General features: G+C 40.7%; 1 protein-coding gene across 1 annotated transcript; it reads right to left on the bottom strand.

Annotated features, from left to right (window-relative positions):
- Positions 1-325: 325 nt before the first annotated feature.
- On the bottom strand, positions 326-17,705 carry LOC104072209 (fibroblast growth factor receptor 2). Its single transcript, XM_009576868.1, has 9 exons — positions 17,548-17,705; positions 13,955-14,076; positions 13,211-13,321; positions 12,258-12,448; positions 8,671-8,793; positions 7,223-7,293; positions 5,285-5,422; positions 4,350-4,455; positions 326-612 (listed from the first exon to the last, which is right to left on the bottom strand). The coding sequence occupies exons 1-9, from the start codon at positions 17,673-17,675 to the stop codon at positions 448-450; spliced, it is 1,155 nt and encodes a 384-aa protein (XP_009575163.1). The 5' UTR covers positions 17,676-17,705; the 3' UTR covers positions 326-447.
- Between the last annotated feature and the right edge of the window lie 640 nt (positions 17,706-18,345).

The raw sequence follows: 18,345 nt of genomic DNA, 5'->3' as shown, positions 1-18,345 counted from the left end.
ACATATTTTGAATATATTTACATACATCCAGCACCTATATACTGCATTTGTGCTCTGTAAGTGTGTGCCAACATATATTTTCTCCAAATATTACAAAATAAACAAGAAAGGCAGACCCAGAGTTTGCCTCAAGTCCAACTGGTCCATTGTACAAACAAAGTCTGTTGCAGCTTACAGGAAGCCAGAAAACTGATAGTGACGGGTATCTAGACACAGCTCATAAACATTCTTCTTTGTTGGGAATATTTAAGAGTTGTAAATGATGAGATTCTTTATGTAGGTTCTGACTGCTTTCCTCCAAGTTTTGGGGTTTTTTTTGCCTTTTTTTTTTCTTCCATATTTCATATGTACAAGCAGAAACGTTAAGGTCCTGGAGAAAAGATTTTGTTTTGTATATGGTAGGTAGCTTGATGTTCTTGTTTCTTTATTCCTCTGTATGATTTCTTTTCATGTTTTAACACTTCCATTCATGTGTTGGTACTTGGGAAGACAAGGTTCATAAGGCATTGGATCGGGAGAAAAAACAGAGTCATCACCTGAAGAACACGAACTCCTCGTGTCAGGGTAACTAGGTGAATACTGTTCGAGAGGTCCACTGAGGTCCAGATACTCCTACGACAAAAGAAACAAGTTGCAATTTTAGACAGTAAGTAAAACTGACAATAACACGTTACCACTGCTCTGATTTGGCTTGATTACGTAGTGGGTAAAAGAACAGTTTAAAAATGACACTCATTTCTGTAACGCAACTGCATTCAAAACTGCCTGTTGCTTAAATATCTCATAAAACAAGCAGCTTGAATAGAGAAAGAAAAACCAAACCAATAACACGGTACTTTTCTGAAGTCCAACATCACCAGCATTAGCCGCGTCAGTGGAAATAAACATGCCAACCACATCAAAAGAGGACTTTTCACTCGCAATGATAAAAATGAAATTTCATCCTAAATAGAACCATTTTTCTTTAGCACATGGTAATGATTTGGAGAGGGAAAGACACTTCCAACTTTATATTCCTTTGGTCAGTTTGAATATCTGTTTTATATTCTGTGATATTAAATTTGTGTTTAAACATGCAGTGGCATACGTGCAAAAAAGAACTGAAAGGAAAACAATATTAAATTCACTAGATTTGGGTTTTTTACACTACATATTCGTGTGTGTGTGCATGTGTGTGTGTGTCTGTGTCCCAGAGTAGCCATGACCAAAGCAGTCATTAAAAAAGGAAATAATATCTGCTGAATCCAAGTTTTGGGTTAAGGCTCTTTCGCTAGAAACAACAGTTTTGGCAGGAGAATAAAGTTATTTTTCCCCTTGAAATGTTCCTTCTCTTTCAACTTCTAAAGGCAGCTGCATTCATTTAAATGCAATCTCTTCATTTGCTAAACCACAAGTTATGATCGTACTGATGAGACAAGTCTTCCACCTCAGTCAGTATTTTATGCTGCTGTGCTTAGGTTTGGGGTAATTTAGTTCTTCGGTTAACATATTTTCTTAAGTCTGAAATTCAATCATTACCATATTATAGTTAAAAAATGGTTACCATTTTAAAAGAGGGGGGGAATGCAAGTTTTATAATGCCGACAAATACAGTAGGCAGCAAGAGAAGGCGGTCTGGATCTATGATTACTGCCTATCTCGCTGCCTAGGCTTTTAAAAGATCCATGAGGACAATCTTGAGCCTTATTTATATATTAGCAAACCAGTCCTATGTGACCAGAAATAATCAACCACTTTCTAGACAGATAGAAGAACAAAGTATTCCAGTATTTAAAGAAACAGGCTAGATACAATTCAGTTATGAATTCAGCATTGAAGGTGGTATCCTTATCCCCTCTCCAGCCTCCTTATCCAATGTCAAGGGCCAGAGTCACACAAAGGGGCATAAGAAGTTTCCAGGATCAGGATGGTTCCTGGTGTTGATATAACCACAAGCCATGAGGCTCACTCTTGGTGACTTCTGCGGATGCGGATCAGGGAAACATTGCAGGCTGCTCTGGGAAACATGGGGAATAGGGTCTTTTGGGGGCAAAAAAAAAGAAAACAAACCACAACTCCCCCAAAAAACAAAAGACCAACAAAAAAACCCAACAGGTGATGATTCAGAATGGAGAGGAGCAAAACATTACCATTTAAGCAGAAATAATTACTTGCACAAATGCAGAAGATGATACTATTGGCTGCCCTAGCAATTTTTTGAGATGTTGGGCAAACCAGGCTGACCCTGTATCAACAGTGTCGTTTCAGGGGGAAAGAGAAAGTGCCACCGTGGAGTGGATAAGCAGAAGTTTTGTCAGACTGACACCTGAAGGACCCACACTTCAGGAAAACTGTGCGGATTACACAGAACCAAAGGTCTCAAAATCACAAGCTATGGAGGAAAACGGGACACGTGGGAGTTCTCAGGAGACGCTGAGTTGAGAACATGACAGGTTTTCAGGAACATAAAATGTGCTGCAAAGACAAGTGAAATAATTTGCTTTCTTCGTCCAGGGTAAATAGGACAAAAGCAATATCTTATGTTGAAAGATTAGAGATTAGGAAAAACTTTCAAGAAGTAAGGCTAATGAAACAAAGCAATCGGCTGTCAAGGGGTGATGTGGAAATACAGCGGTGGAGATCTTTAAGGACAAGTTACATAAACATCTGTCAGGAATGACAAACGTATAGTGGATCCTGCTGTAGGCCGATCAGATGGACTGGATGTGTTCCTGAGCTTTTTCCAGCCGTTTTTCCTAAGATTCTAGTCTAAAGTAATTTACATAACCCTAAAGGCCTTTTCAGGTTACCTTTGAGATCATTCCAGGTCCACGAGCAGCACAGAATTGGGAAGGCAAGATGGTTAAACACACACAAAAAAGAAAGCAATATCCTTTCCCAGGCTCAGAATTGCAGCTCAGAACCTCCCTCTTGAATTTGCAAATGCATAGCCAGTCCAAGCCACCCAGCGTTCCGCAGTGGCAGCCAGCCCACCTCCAACCAGTCTTGTGAAATCATATATAAATTAGTCAGGAAAAGATGCAGTCAGTACTGGAGGAGGGGAAAATGGTAACGATACGCAGAGCTGTGTTACCGACTCCGTAGGGAGCACATATTCCTGCCTCATCTCTGAGCGATCCCTGAAGGTGCCATTTCTTAGAGTAAACCTTACAAAACAGAATGCAGATAAATTCATAGCTGCTACTGAAGCCAAAATCTTTTTCAACAAGACCTATTGGGCAAATAATGATCATAAAAAATGGCATGTCTTTACTCAGGTTCTCCTGTCATCTCTATTGCATACAGCCTTTCCTAATGCTGCTTAATAATCCGTTTTTTATTTCTCGGACAAATCTGAAAAATTAGAAAGTAATGTTGAGGACCAATATAAAGCGATCCAAATCTTTTTTTCCTACCGTTCTTCCCCCCTTATAAAGAAGTGCTAAAGTCATAGCAAATCTGAAAAATTTATTTTGAAATGGTCAAAACAAGTTGTTGCAACTTGCCTCTGTAAGGGTTTTGTTCTTTTTTTTCTCTCCCATTATACACATCATTTCTCAGAAATGATAGCAATTTGTAAAATATTTCTGGGACACCAAGCATTTTCTCTCAAAAGAAGTTTCCACCAAAAGAATCAACATTTCCATCACTTGTGATCTTCCTCAAAGGTGCATGTGATTTAGAGATAAGAGAACTGATTCCTGTGTGAATACCCTAATCAGTGTGCTCCTCGCTAAAACTAATAATATCTCAGACCTCTGAAAGAATACTCTTCAAATAAAACCTTTTTGCATTCATATATCCCAACCTAAAGCAGTGTTAGGCAGGACCTTTGGATAATTGGATGGCTGTTCGCGCGCTCCCCGTGGGTCCTCGTTCCCTCCACAGAGAGCTATTTCAGTGAACCTAATTCACTCTCAGTCATATAATGTGAAACCTACCACTGACGATTTCTCCTCTTCTGACCTAGATATCATGCCTGGGAATCAAACCGAGTCGATAAATGAAAAACACCACGAACTCTACATCTCTCCTTCACATGACACTCATGTTGAAACATAAACATTACCTCTCAACCTGCCACATGTAGTCCCTCGATACTGCTGTGCTAAAAACATCAAAAGACGCGAAGAGAAATAAACAAAAACACTTTAAAGATGTGTTTCTGTTTAGTTACATAAATCAAGGCATAATGGCAAGAAACCGAGGATTTCATAGGACACATAGTTTAGCTGCATGTAACCTCAGAGGACAACGACAAACAGAACAAGAAGAGAACTTGAGCAGGATTTCATAATTGAATAAATTCCATCTGTCTCCTGAACCATTTGTCCTGATCAGCAGCTTATGGAGGGAAACAATTTACCTACCTCATTAGTTGTGAGAGTGAGAATCCGATCCAAGTCTTCTACCAACTGTTTAAAAGTTGGTCTCTGTGAAGGCACAGCATGCCAGCAATCTCTCATCATCATATAGCTGTAAGAAATACACATTTTCTTGGCTTAATTAAAATCACACGTCCTTCTCGTAAACCTTTTCATACACAGTCAATGTTCTTCATCACAAGTAAAGCAGCGAGCACCCACAGCCCTACACATGGACCCCTGACTTTCCCAAAATTGCACAATACTCTCACTTTCCTCAAAGGTGCATTTCTATTCCTGTCTCTCTCTTGCCTAGTGTCTAAATTACCTTTTTGTGGACCTGATTCCATAGCCTTCTGTCCCAGGAATTTCAATAGTATTAAATTACACATGCTCAAATATTTTTGCATGTTAGGGATCGCAGTCTTTATGAAGTGAAGAAATTAAAATGGGAAAAAAAATTTTAAAATAGTTAAGGGCTATACTGAAATATCAGAAAGGGAAAACACTCCTCCTTATCACCAGGAGATAATGCTGTGTTAATGCAGAAGTTCCCAGATGTATTTTGTTGTGTACAAAACCAGCCTGATGCACCTTACGTATGATTAGAGGTATGTGTGCCATTTAGGGATTCTCACGTTAATGAGATTAAAATAAAACAAATATGGGTGTAAAAACACTGACGAAGACTGGCTTGTAGATGATCTCTTCTTTATTCAATGGGATCACAGCAGGGTGTGTAAAGAAGTATCCTCTGTCAAACATTTCCTGAAGACCTCTTCATACCTTTTCTTTACATATATACACGCAAACACATATATCCACAATTTCAGAGCCAAGCAATTCTGAAAATGTTTGATTCTGCCAGGGGTAGCATTAACCATGTGAATTCAGTACAGTTTGTGCCCTTCCATCCTCGTACAGCAAATAAGGGTCCTTACAGTTCATTGGTGCAGTTGGCAGGTTTATCCATTCGGTGCCCTTCCTTAAGCAGCTTAAAAAGTTCCTCCACTGGGATTCCTGGGTAGGGCGATCCTCCTAACGTGAAGATCTCCCACATTAACACACCAAATGACCAACTACAAATCAAAGAGAAAACTGCATTAGAAGATCTGCCTTACTGCTGAAAACAGAGATGTGTCTGCGGCAGATGCAGTGACTGCCAATCCCTCTCAGGAGATGCTTATATCGGCATCTGCCCAACCCTGACCGCCCCGAGCAGGACATCAATCTGTGAAGCGCATCAGGTGCATGGGCAGCAATAGGGACTGACCCGAGCACGTTCTCAAACACGCTCTTCGCCTTCGTCTGGTGTGCTCCAAGCACCCGAGTTTCCAAGGCTACTGCAGAGAACTGCATCTTCACAGCTTAATTATTTACAGAACACTCACAGCTGAGCTGGTTTGCAATTATGTGGCGGGATATTGTGGAAAAAGCAGGCTGTTCAAAACAAAAATATTTTGCATCATTCTGTTTTTTGGTTTTTTTTTAATTTCTGTTAGGAAAAGAAGTAGGATTTTAAGCCAGTTTTCCTGCCTGCTTGCCACCTCCTCCAGAGCCTGCCTCATCATGCCTTGCTGGCAACCTAGGGCTTTTTGGCAGGCGGCTTTGCCAGGTGAGCAACAGCACACAGCTTGCACTGGCTCCCGAGCTTCTCTGCAGCTCTCCTAGATTTGCAGCAGTGTATTTTAGTAAACTGTTTGCACAAACTTACAATAATATTATCTTTACCCGTCTTCAAAGCCACCATGGGGCCAAGAGCCTCCAAGTTCCAGCACTCGTGCTCCCTGGCTGCTAAGGAGCTCAGACTGACTTTCAGTCCTGAACCAGTGGTTTACTTCACATTCACTTAAATATTTTGCCAAGATGTTCTTCTAAAACGAAAGTTTGATCCACCCTTAACCTGTGTATATATTTTCCTTTGTAAATAATGTAAAGGTTGAAGAAAAAGCCTCAGTAAATGCTTTTCTTAAGGAGAGCGCAGCTCGGGAAGTGCACCCAGGTTAAAGAAAGAGGAGATACCTCTTATTTTCTCCACCCTGTCCTTTTTCTTTTTAACCCTGCACTGACATGCATAACCTTTTACACCTGTGCTGGGAAGCATCCAGCCCAGTTAACAGCTTCTCTTGGAGAAATAAAAAAAACATAAGATCTTCATCTGCATTGCATAAAAAAAAAATACACATCTACTTCAAGCACAATGCACACGAGTACTGAAGATGGGCCTAGGAAACTGTAATAGGAAGCAGAATAAATCCTGAGCGGTTGCATCAGCCAGCGGCTCCGTGCACAGATTAAAAGATTTTGAAGTGTGAGAGTCCAATGATTTCCTACTACATGTGAAGTACTGCCGGGAAGCAACACCACTTCTAAAAACCAGATAATGCTTTTCTGGTATATCCAGCCTATGTTTTATTATTCCTAATCTTATTTTTATAAGAAATTTTCAGGAACTTTCTTTTCTTTCTTTTCTCTCTCTTTTTTTCTTTCTCCTTTTTTTTTTTTTTTAAAACCTGAAGGAAGTCCAGAGTATGTCAAAAGCCAAGCAAATTAGATAGACTCTTTGTAGCTGCACATCCGTAAATAAGTTCAAGGGGGGAAACTTCCGCACTGACAGAAGGAGGTTAGCATTTTCCACCTTTCATGTGCTTTGAAGCTGGGCAGATTAGTAACAGAGCACTGGTTAGCAGTCTACCATAAAATCCTCACTTTCTAAGGGCAAGTCCTGTTCCATCTATTAATATGTGAAACAGAATGAAAACGCTTAAAGGTAAAGGACACAGGAAAATACATTTTAAATATCCCAAACTTTAACAAATAGAAACCAAAACAACCCTGCTTCCCACCCCCCAGAACCCCGTTCAAATAAGGCCACTTACACATCACTTTGATGCGTGTAAACTCTGTCAAACAGAGCTTCTGGAGCCATCCACTTTACTGGAAGCCGTCCCTGTAAGTTTGGAGGGGAAGGGAAGAAAAATTAAAGTGGTAGCAATTTACTGGATGATTTCAACACCAATTTTTTTAAAAGATTAATCAATTCTCAGAGAACAATCTGCTAACGCAAATCAGCACATAATTTACCTTTAAAATTTTCAGGGAAAAAATAGTAAAATGGGCTAAAATAGGAAGATCGTTAAGAAAAAAGGATATAAACATTGAAGATGATAAAATCAAAAGCATTGAAGGCTCCCAAAAAGTTCCCAGACTGCTTGCTAGGAGAATGATAGGATAAGCAGATCAAAATTAAAAAGATCATTCCACTATGGCTCTTTAAAGAGAAAAAAAACAATCAATAATCCTCTGAAAAATAGGCCTGCCTGCAAAAACAAGTTGATCACTAAACCCAAGAATTTTGTTTTCCTGTTCCACCTTTTGCAGTGACCCAAAGCTCACAGTCACAACTACCTGTTGCTTTGCACACACAGTCTGCTCTGCTCAGAGCCCAGGAATTGCACTGAATTTGATATGAAGAAGGTTCAATTCCCAAATCCAGTACTGACATACCCACACCTGGTTGCTCTGTCTTTTGGAAGTAGGCAGATATTACTGTTAAAATGCCATTAATCACTTAGTGCTTTATTTTCATAGATAAGCCACTTAACATGACTGTTAATAATAATTAATATTTATACAAAATATTAAAGTCTGTAGAACTGAATGAGTTCTGCAAAGTTCCCACCAAAACCCAAGCGTAGTCCGTCAGGATCTTAAGAGATCCCCTGAGAAGGAGGTGTAAGCTGTTCAGACTAGGCATCAATAACTACATCTGAAACGTCTTATCTTCTTGATTTGGTACAGGTTAAACAGCAAAAGGTGAGAGAGTGGGGAGTAAAAATCCATTTTCTCAGCCTCTAGCCCCACTTTGATACTACTGCCATAACTTGTACATAACAAGCTAAGTACAGGCAAAAGGCATAAAGCCATATGTGGCATTACCACGCATAAACAGGATTTTTATTATGGTTATTACTAGCACTGTTTATACAGTGTTTTTCCAGATCTTAGACTTGGTACAAAATGAGCTGGAATCAACAGGAATATTTCCACTTACTTGAAGTGATTGGAGTCAGGGACACACAAAAAACAACTCTTGTATTTTAGCATTTCTAATAAATCATACAATATACAGCCTCTTTGGTTATCTTTTTAACTAACTGTCACTGTAAGAGGGGACAGAAATGCTTATGTCCTTGATCCCTGTTTTCTGTCTGTGATGAAAAGTGAGGCTGCTATACAAGAAGCCCATGAAGTTTATAACCATAGTTTTGAAGTGAATCATTGAAAGAAACACTTGTTTCCAGAGATAAGAAAACCATCCACTTACATTAGTAGTCTTTTTATAATAATCTATATTATTGATGTCTCTGGCTAAACCAAAGTCTGCTATTTTCATGACATTATTTTCAGTTACCAAAACATTTCTTGCAGCCAAGTCTCGATGGATACACTGGAAAGAGAAGGAAGAAAAAAAAAAAGACCCACTGAAATAAACTGCTGTAAAAGTGAAATTACTTCTACACCATAACTAAATCTCCTTTACAGATTTCAACCTAAATCACAAGGTGGGAAAGCCACACATTTACTACAAGCCTGTGAAATATGGTTGTCTTAATTACTGCAATCCATCCCCTCAGCTGGTGTTTCCAAGTTGAACAACGGCCCTAAGAAGCCGCTTAGAAAAGCCTGGTTTATTTAACTTGTATTTGGCTAAGGCTGAAAGCTTGGGTGGTGACCCAAACTATGCCATGCTGTTTATGATTCACTCTCAGTTACACATGCCCAGGTACAGGTATTGCAGCACTTTCATTACAAATACTGTTAATGAGGGTTTTATTAAGTTGCTTCTCTTAAATTGTATCATCTCACCAGAGCTAAAACTTGACAGTCTGGATCAGTTTAATATAAAAGATCTTAATATGAGATATATCCACAGTATATCATTTTAAACTAGATGTCTAGAGTGTGTGTATTTACTTCAACCATGAGACTTTAACAATTTAATTAAAAAAAAGAAAAAAAAACCAACCTCAAAACAACACAATCCAGGCTGGGCTGTTTGCTTTTTAAACAGCTTTGATACTGATACTAAAAATGTTATCTCCTCAGAGATTTTTCCTTCAAGTCAGCATTATCCTGAAAACTTGCAACTGATTCTTGACACTGAAAGGACGCTGTGACTGCTCTGGATATTATTCCTGTGTTTAAGCAGCCTTATTAGGGTTGATGGAAGCAGGGGCATGGTAAGAAACATTGCATTTGGAAACCCCCCAGGATATTCCACTTCTTTTCAAGTTAAATATCCTTTTTTTTTTTCTCCTCAATTTTGGATTACTCTTTATGTTGTCCTCTTTATTTCAGCATGTGCATAGACATGCTGGACTGAACCACTACAAAAAACTGTACAACAGCCAATTTCTTTCTTGCATTATAACTTGCCCCAGCAATTTTTTGAGATCTCTTATCCTGCATGGGTAAAACGAGCCTACAAAGCTTCTGCTCCTCACTGGGTTAGTCATGGGGAACTGCCAGGAAAAACCTGCTCCAGCAATGCCTTCATGTGCGCAGGACCAGACAACAGTACGTGCTGTCAGCATCAAATCAGTCTTCTAATTCAGCATCAGCAATGCTACGGTAAGCAGAAACAACATAGGCCAGCCTTCCTACTTCCCTGTCCCTGTTCTCAAACCCTACGAGAACATCCTCTGAGACACTAGGAACTCAATTCAGTTGCCCAAATAGAAGTACACCCTGTCATCTGAGATGCCCTGTATCCAAGGTATCTTGAGACTACCAGGGACGACACAGGATCTACAGCAGACCCGTGCGTTTCCAGAGCGGCAGGCTGGGGGTACGCAGAGCATCTCAAATGGCGCGTAACACCTCTGAGTGAATACACCAAATGATTCAAACCCTGTTACCTTCTGTCAGTATATTTCTGCTTTCTCATACCCTACAGTTTTACAGCTGAGACTCTTCCTATCTTCAAAACGGTGCCATTATTGATTTCTGTATCTGACAGGTTTCACAGCCAACCCTCTGGCCCTAATGATTTGCTGTCTCTTTGCAATGATCTGGGCCAGTCCCTGTTTCTGGAGCTCCCCTGTCATTCTTGCGTAGTACTGGAACTATGGAGAGGACACGTCAACAGAATTTTCAAAAGCATCCATCCAACAACATCTCATTTCCAATGTACAATTGCTTGTAAGACAAAAACTTTTTGTAATGCAAAAAGTAGGCGCCCAAAAATCTTTTTTTTTTTTTTTTTTTTTTTTCTTTTTTGGTCTTAGTGAGCCATTTATTGGATTGAAATAACACGAACACTGGCCTTCTCACAGTTCCTGCATGATGGAAATACCGTGAGAAGACCAGCTCTCTTATTATTCCAGCTCAGTAAGTGGATCCCTAAGGGGAAAAGAACTAGTGAAATACAAACAGAAATGGTGGGATATCTGAAGAACCGGAATGCACAGTTTTACTATGTGCTGCCTTTGTTTTCCTTCTGCCCTCTGCCTTGTGCAACGCCTCACATTGTGTCAAATTTGGCGCAGTGCTGATCAAGTGTTTTTGCAAAGGAGCTGGATCAAGGATGAAATAGTTCTGCCGTGTGCATCTGTGCGAGCTTACACCTTCTTGGCAGTGTCCTACAACAGCACTTCAGAGCTTCTCAGGTGGATGCTTGTTCTCAAGATTTGCCAATCAAAAGATTTCTTTTTTCCTTTCACAACAGTTCTATTTTCTTGGGACATGGCTCATTGCCAGGCAAATGTTTCATTAATCTTAGAAAGAGATATCCTAAGGTGCTTTACCTAATACAATACTCATGCTTACTTCATTAGAAGATTTTGTCTTGGTGTCATGCATGTCTCCCTGCCTACCCTACTGCGCTGAGAATTACTATTTCAAAACAAAAGGATAAAAGCAAAATCAGACCTCGATTCCCCCTCCCTCTAACCTCTACAAGTGCAGAAAAGCAATAAAAAAATCATGACTCTGCACAACAGGAATGGAGGTTTACACTCAACTCTGGTCTTTGGTTAAAAACAGCTCCATACTCGGGAGTGGACATGACTGGAAATTGGTACAAATCCCACTAACCACTCCACACCTTGCAGGAAGTGTTTATCATCAATATCTGGTGCTCTGGTTTAGCCATTGGGTCCAAACACCACCCAGGGTATTCATCATTGCTTGTCCACCAAGCCACAATATGTTTACAGAGTTATACAGGGCTATTTAAGGTTTCATAACTATAATTTAATCAAATTACTGGTTAAAAAAAAACGTTTGAAGGAAAGTTGAAGAAATAAGTGTCTAGGGACATGGCAGGATAAGTGAATTCTTTCAACAAGGTTGCTCTCCTGACAAACACCAGTTTTAAGTAAAGCGCCTAATTTAAGTGACTAATCCACTCCATTTATTTTTACCTCTTCCGTTCAATTTTTGCCCTGGCATCTTGTGGTCTTCTCAACTCTGCCTGTTATCATTCTATAAATCCTTTTACTATCAGGATTCATTTATTTTATATCACTACGTGAGCTGATTTGGTCGATTTGACTGGAAACAGAAGGCAAATGGTGCCTGCTGTCTCATGGGTTGGAGTAATGTGACTTGTGTAATCAAGTGACCACCTGTGCTTATGAATTCAAAGTGCAGATATGTGTGCAATATTTACTTTAAACAATCCATTCTGGGCCTCATTTTAGCAATGTCATTAAACAGAGATTAAAAACTTTAAGTGTATGAATTTTCCCACTGATTTTCAAGAGTACGGATTACACAACTTGTTTGAGAAAGGTCCTTCTCCCAGCAAATTCTTGAACACAAATGAGATGAGAACAAAACTGAACTAAAGAAAGTGCCAAACAAATACGCACCATGCGCTCTGTGCAGAATTTGCTGAGTTCTACCTACTTTTTGTGAAGCCAGGTACTCCATGCCTCTTGCCAACTGGTATGTGCATGAGACTAAGTCCTTGAATGTCATCTGCTCTTCTGGTACCCTGTTAATATCAAACGAATACTCCATCCCCGGGGGGCGGCGTGCTCGCAGGTACTCACGGAGGTTTCCTTTGGAAGCATATTCTACTATAACGTACAATGGACCTTTGGATAAACAGAACCGTGTGAAAACTGGAGTGAGGTCGAAGGGTAAAATGTTTTTATGTAAAGAAGCTTTTAGCGTTCTGTAATAAATGAACCGAATTAATAAATGTTTAACTGTGAAATCAGCAAGCACAACTTGAAAGAAAAGGATGTCCAGACTTGGCAAAGTGACTGGCCCAAAGCTCCGCAGCAGCATAGTGACAGAGCTACAATTAGTGGCTTGAAAGTACCTAAACCCTGACCCAGTGCTTATTCCTTCCAGACCATGCCATGTACTGAAAAGCAAGCATTTTCAATCAAAAAATGCCATGATATCTCAAACAAGGGGAAAGTGCTTCTTAAGACTTTTTAATTTCCAGAGTTTTATGCCATTCTGCATCACTTTACATGACATAATTATCTTTTAATAAAAACGCTATGGTCTTTGGAGAGTAAAAGTGCTCATTTCAAATTCATGGGATACAAGTTCCACTAAAGCAGGACTGACAATTCAGAACAACAGGCGTGGGTAAAGCCCCTGTAAAATGTCATTTCTTCCCTACAGCAAGAGATTAGAGAGTTTTCATATGATATAGTACCCTTTCTCATATTAAAGCTGCAAGTATAATGAGAGACAGAAGTTAAAATATTGCTGCTAAGCTAGGGAAATATCTAAAAATCCCATCACACCATGACTGTTTCCTTAAAAATTCTTGAAAAATTATTATTAATGAGCCTTTCGCAGACCTGTTGGAAAGTCCTGGTTTACTTTTCTCTACTCACCATCCTGGGTACAGGCTCCAAGGAGATTGATGATATTTTTATGCTTCCCAATCATCTTCATCATCTCCATCTCTGACACTAGGTCAGACAGATCTTTTTCTGTAGCATCGTCTGTACAAGACACAGGTTCAGTTCATATATTCTAGCGTGCCAGCCTGAACTTCACTAAGGCTCACTAGTTGGTGTAAAACATGTATGCTTCAAAATGCAGAATACGGGATTTGTTTTCCAGTATACACTGTACATTATACAAAGTCATACGTTGTGTACTAACAAAAAATAGTCTCAACCTCTTTGATGGACTGGCCATCTCTTCAGTGTTACAAGTTAAGAGGCAACACAGTAACATCAGACATAAAAATGCTGTCCTTAGCTATCAAACCTCCAATAACTATGCCTTTCCTGCAAACTAACCTTACAATTAAAGTCAAAATAAATAGGCACCAACCACCTGGACTGAATGGGCTAGGATCTACACATGGACAGCCTCCGACATGAACTAAACTAAAAGCAGAGAGACCCACACGATGCTAATACATCTCCCAGCTCCTAAATACTCACTGCTCAAGATAAACAGGCTGTCAAGGGCCCAGATTTACACCCCAAACTGCTGAAGGCTGAGGTCAGCTATGTGCTCTTTGACCCCCCCCACGATGACAGAGTTCAGATGCCACAAAAGAAACTTTTTGTGGATGAGAACTGCCATATCACCCATTCTGATCCCTAATCACCCAATTTTCTTACCTTTCAACATCTTCACTGCCACAGTCACCGCTTCTTTTGGCCTGTCTTTGTCAATCCCCACCGCTTCGGCCATGACAACTTGCCCAAAGCAACCTTCTCCCAAGGGTTTACCCAGCGTCAGCCTAGAGGTGTAAACAGGAGATTAACACATAGCATCTGGTGAAGGGATGCAGCCAGTGAAATTCCAGGGCTAAATATAAAAAGCTTTCAACAACTTGCTGTAGCATGAAGCATTTATCACATGGAACTAATGAGACTCTGGGCGCGCATTGATTTTCATGCGTGCTGCAGTATGTTTTCTTAGAGACGATATAGCGAGCATCTCATATGGGCAGATCAGTTCCTAAACCCAGCTTTTAAGCTCTCCCTCTCCTTGCAATAAGGGGCTGTACTTGACGGCTAGCGGCGAGACACAGCGTGGAGGAGCACAGCTTTCAAAAAGCATCAGACCGCGGCTGAAATTCAGGAGCAGCCAGCAACACGCAAGCTTTTCCCGTCATTGTAACGCGGCCGGTCGTCTTCTTTTGCACGTTGACTGCAAGGAGATGAAAGAAAAGTTTCTTTGTGTGTGTTGCCACGTGGTCGCTTTCAGGCAGCTGATGATTTGTGTGGTAAAGGGTGGTATTAAAAGCAGAGGGACGTTTTAAATATTATCAACTCCTGTGATATAACGGCACAGTGCAAACAGAAAGGAAAATCAAACATGCTCTCAGGCAGCTTAATTTTAGCTCAAAATTCATATTCTTGCTTTCTGTTTGGGGACGTGGGCCGTCAACATTTGCCTAATGATCTCTTGCGCCGAAGGGATTAGACGGGACAGAGACAGTAAGTCAGTAGACATCATGTTTGGGCGCAGCTGCGGGTAATTATCACACCCATTTCTCTTTCTGGTGGCTGATGAGGTGGCCAGACAGCCTTCTTGTGGGAGAGAGGAGGGAGGATGAAGGCGAGAGAAGGGGAAGGGAAAAGAGGCCGGCGACAAGCGCCCGGCGAAGGCTGGGGAGGGGTTACTGCTGCGAGAGCCCGGGTAACGGTGCCCGCGATGCTCACGCGCCTTGAACGGCTGCCAGGAGCTGCCACGGCCGCCGCTGCCTCCGGCTCCGCTCTTCTGCTGGAAGTGCCGGGGCGGCTCCAGCCCAGGTGCCTGCCCGCACGAGCGGCGGCACAAAGGCAGCACCTCCGCGGGACAAAGCACTTGGCAGATCCGAGCGTCCCCTACGAGCCGTCTTCTCCACAGCCTCCCCACCCACAGCAAGATCGCTCTGCCGACATACTCGCACATTCCCCCGGCGCTTTGATCCTTTAAGGGGCGAGACGGGACGCTTTATTTACCCACAGCTGGGTCTAGCACAGAGGCTGTTTCTTGGCTGCGGGCTCTTTGCTGCCACAAATGTCATGTATGAGGGTAACAGAAGATGCCTCCTGTCTGCAGTACCCGGGCTCTGCTCAGAGAGCGGGAAGCAGAGAATGGGGGAAATAAACTCAATTATAATCACAGTATCAACATAAGAAACCTTTTAAAAAGAGCAGTCATTAACTGGGTGATGCAAAACGCATTTTGTGGACCATATACCTGGTTGCAAAACCTGCTCAGCTGTAACATACAGACACAGAGATGTTGATCTCAACTTTAGGAGGATAAAGAGATAAAATAAAAAAGAAACTTCAAAGCCTCTGGGCAAAATCTTCTTGGTTCCAGTGTAAGTGCTTAAGGGCCACACTCAGGCTCCGTAATTCGCAGAAATTATCATCTAACTCCAGAAACAGTGCCATGGCAGAAATCAGGGAGGGTGCTTGGCTGATGCTGCTAACGTCATCCAGTGTAGGGGCCAGATTCAGATAAGCGTTTTCATAAGCGAGTTCTTAAGGTCTTGGTTTTCCACAGTCAAAAGCAGGATTCACAGATATGATATATGTAGGGACTCGTTCTTAAAAGCATGGACTTCTGTCTCCCCCCGCCCCGTGAAATAGAGGGAGAGGTTGTCATACCATCAACAGAAGAGTGTTAGACCAGGGCTAAGTGGTTTGAAAACCCTGCTTATCTGCTCAGGCACAAGACAGAAGTGAGAGGTGGTTCCTCCCCAGGGCAGCCCACAGACTCCTTGTCAAATGCGGTCTTTGCCTCAGTGAGAATTCCTCAAAGCTGTTTTGGATTGGTTTCTAAAGCAAACGCAAGTTTAAAAAGGTGCAAAGACTGAAGGGCAGCGTATGCTATGCTGAGGTCATCCTGCATTTTCTCCAGAACTAAAATTGAATTTAGGATCTTGGCAGAGAACAAACATTTGCATTGGAAACTGCTTAATTTATGTGCTATTGCCCTGCTAGGACTAAAGTAACAAACCCCTCATTGTGTGCCTCCTGCCCCCCAACCTAATAAACTGCCTCTAAATAGCCTCCTTTCATTGCAAATCTGCTCCACCTACATTTGTGCTGAATGCTGGTTTTAAATGTTTAGCACTCTAAAATTTTCCGCATTTAGCGTATCCCCCCAGGGTATGGGCTGACAGAAGTACGTGTACAGGCCCCCGCTATTGACTAGAATACTGCAGGTGGCAATTACAGCATTTTGCACTAGTTTTCAGCTACATCATTAAAATAATTTCCAGAACAGTTGTCAGAAGGTTCAAAATTACAGCTCTTCTATCCAAAAATTACAACGCTGAAATTTGAAAGAGAACTGTTCATAATAAAAGGTGTTATTTTCTCAAAGGCACCTAAAGACTTCTTAAAGCTAGTACTAACTTTATAATCATGGTTCTACCTGTGTTAATATTATCTCTCTTTTATGTGTCTTTTTTATATTAAGAAATATGGTTACAACTTTACTTAGATTATTCAGCAGCTCATTTTGCATGTTAGTCAACAGACTTTGAAGAAAATATTATGTAGCCATATGAATTTGCATATACCAAGATTCAGTATGCTCTACTTGAAACCTAATACTTTTAAGCCACAGAAGTTGCATATGTATGTATACAATATGCAAAATGTCCCACTAAAAAGAAAACCATCATCTCCATTAATACAGGCTACTACGAAATCAACACAAAATCCTACCCAGAAGGTCCTGACAGAAAGAAAAGATTGTCCAATACCATATTCTAGACTTTCTCTATATCCTAACATGATATTTCATTACCTATTTTAGAAATATTAAACAATTAAGTTTAATATTTCAACTAAGAAACACGGTTTAATGTACAGAGGTATTGCTTGGGGAAATCTCAACTGCCCATCAACAATGTTTGTATGTGGACATCTCTCCCAGTTTGAATCATACATATTTTGAAATAATATTTCAGATTCACTCCTTTTGTAACAGAGGAGTTAAATTTCAGCACGATATCTGAAAACCTACCAGAAATCTGAAAATAAAATCAGAATGACAGGCAAAGAAAATTCAGCTTCTATTTAAAAAAAAGACTGATTTCAGATAATTGAATTGGATCTTGATCTTCAGAGGAGGTTCAGGTAATTGAGATTTTCTTTTAACTAAAGAAACCCTGGGAGACATTGGGGAGGATGTGTCCTCTCATACTTTGTCATGTTTTTCGGACATGTGTAGGTAGTGTTAAAATAAACAGGCTACATACTTATCTCTTGGAAACTCCCATTTTGGGTCTTCGGGCAACTCATACTCCGAGACTCCTGCCAGCATAGGGGCATCGGCAGTAGAGGAGAGGCGAGTAGTTATCCTCACCAGAGGCGTGTTGGAATTCATGGAGGAGCTCGAGTCGGCTGACACCTGTTGTTGCAATGCAAGATGCAAAAAGAAAAAAAAAAAAGGCGGAGATGTAATCTTGACCCAATATCTGAAAAACAGCAGTACCTGATAACCAAGCCAGCTCAGAACAGCGGTATTAGGAAAAAGTGGCTGAACCTACACTCTTGTTTCTAGTGCACTATTCTCACACACTTACCCTCCCTTGTAAGCACAATACTGACTCTAATTGCTGCCAAGGCTGTAAGTCTGTCCCACAGGTTGAAAACCCTGTAAGTTTTAAATACATTCACTCAGAAGATAAATTAAATAAACTTTTCTCTCTTTTTGTTTATCAAATTAGTATTTTTTTAATCAACTGAGAGTATTTAAATTGCCACCCTCAGATACCTAAGTGGGCAGCTTATACCATGACCAGAGGTTATCAATAAGCTCTTCTTCCACTCACTTCTAGTTGTCCGTGTCACCGTTTCTTTTCCCAAATCAGCACACAATTTACTATTGTTACTATTAAATTGAGATTTTGAATTTTTAATTGAAAAATGGTATTTTTGCAAAGGCTCCCCCATATTTTTATCAGTGCCAATGATCAAGGTTACATGCACGTTACTGTGTAGGAAATGTTGGATTCTCTCACACCGGGGTCCTGCACTTGGGTCATAACAACCCC

This window comes from Fulmarus glacialis, unplaced genomic scaffold (genome assembly GCF_000690835.1).
Source record: "Fulmarus glacialis isolate BGI_N327 unplaced genomic scaffold, ASM69083v1 scaffold46044, whole genome shotgun sequence".
In the NCBI taxonomy this organism is placed as follows: Eukaryota; Metazoa; Chordata; class Aves; order Procellariiformes; family Procellariidae; genus Fulmarus; species Fulmarus glacialis.
The sequence above is the reverse complement of the archived record's forward strand: the minus strand, read 5'-3'. Positions and strand labels throughout refer to the sequence as shown.

Bases quoted from the DNA above. Each gene is read 5' to 3' on its own strand.
- LOC104072209 (XM_009576868.1), bottom strand. From the start codon at position 17,675: ATGAATTCCAACACGCCTCTGGTGAGGATAACTACTCGCCTCTCCTCT. The intron at 12,449-13,210 runs GTGAGTAGAGAA...GTTTATCCAAAG, and splicing joins TGGAGCCTGTACCCAGGATG to GTCCATTGTACGTTATAGTA. The intron at 7,294-8,670 runs GTAAGTGGATGG...CCAAACTTACAG, and splicing joins ATTATAAAAAGACTACTAAT to GGACGGCTTCCAGTAAAGTG.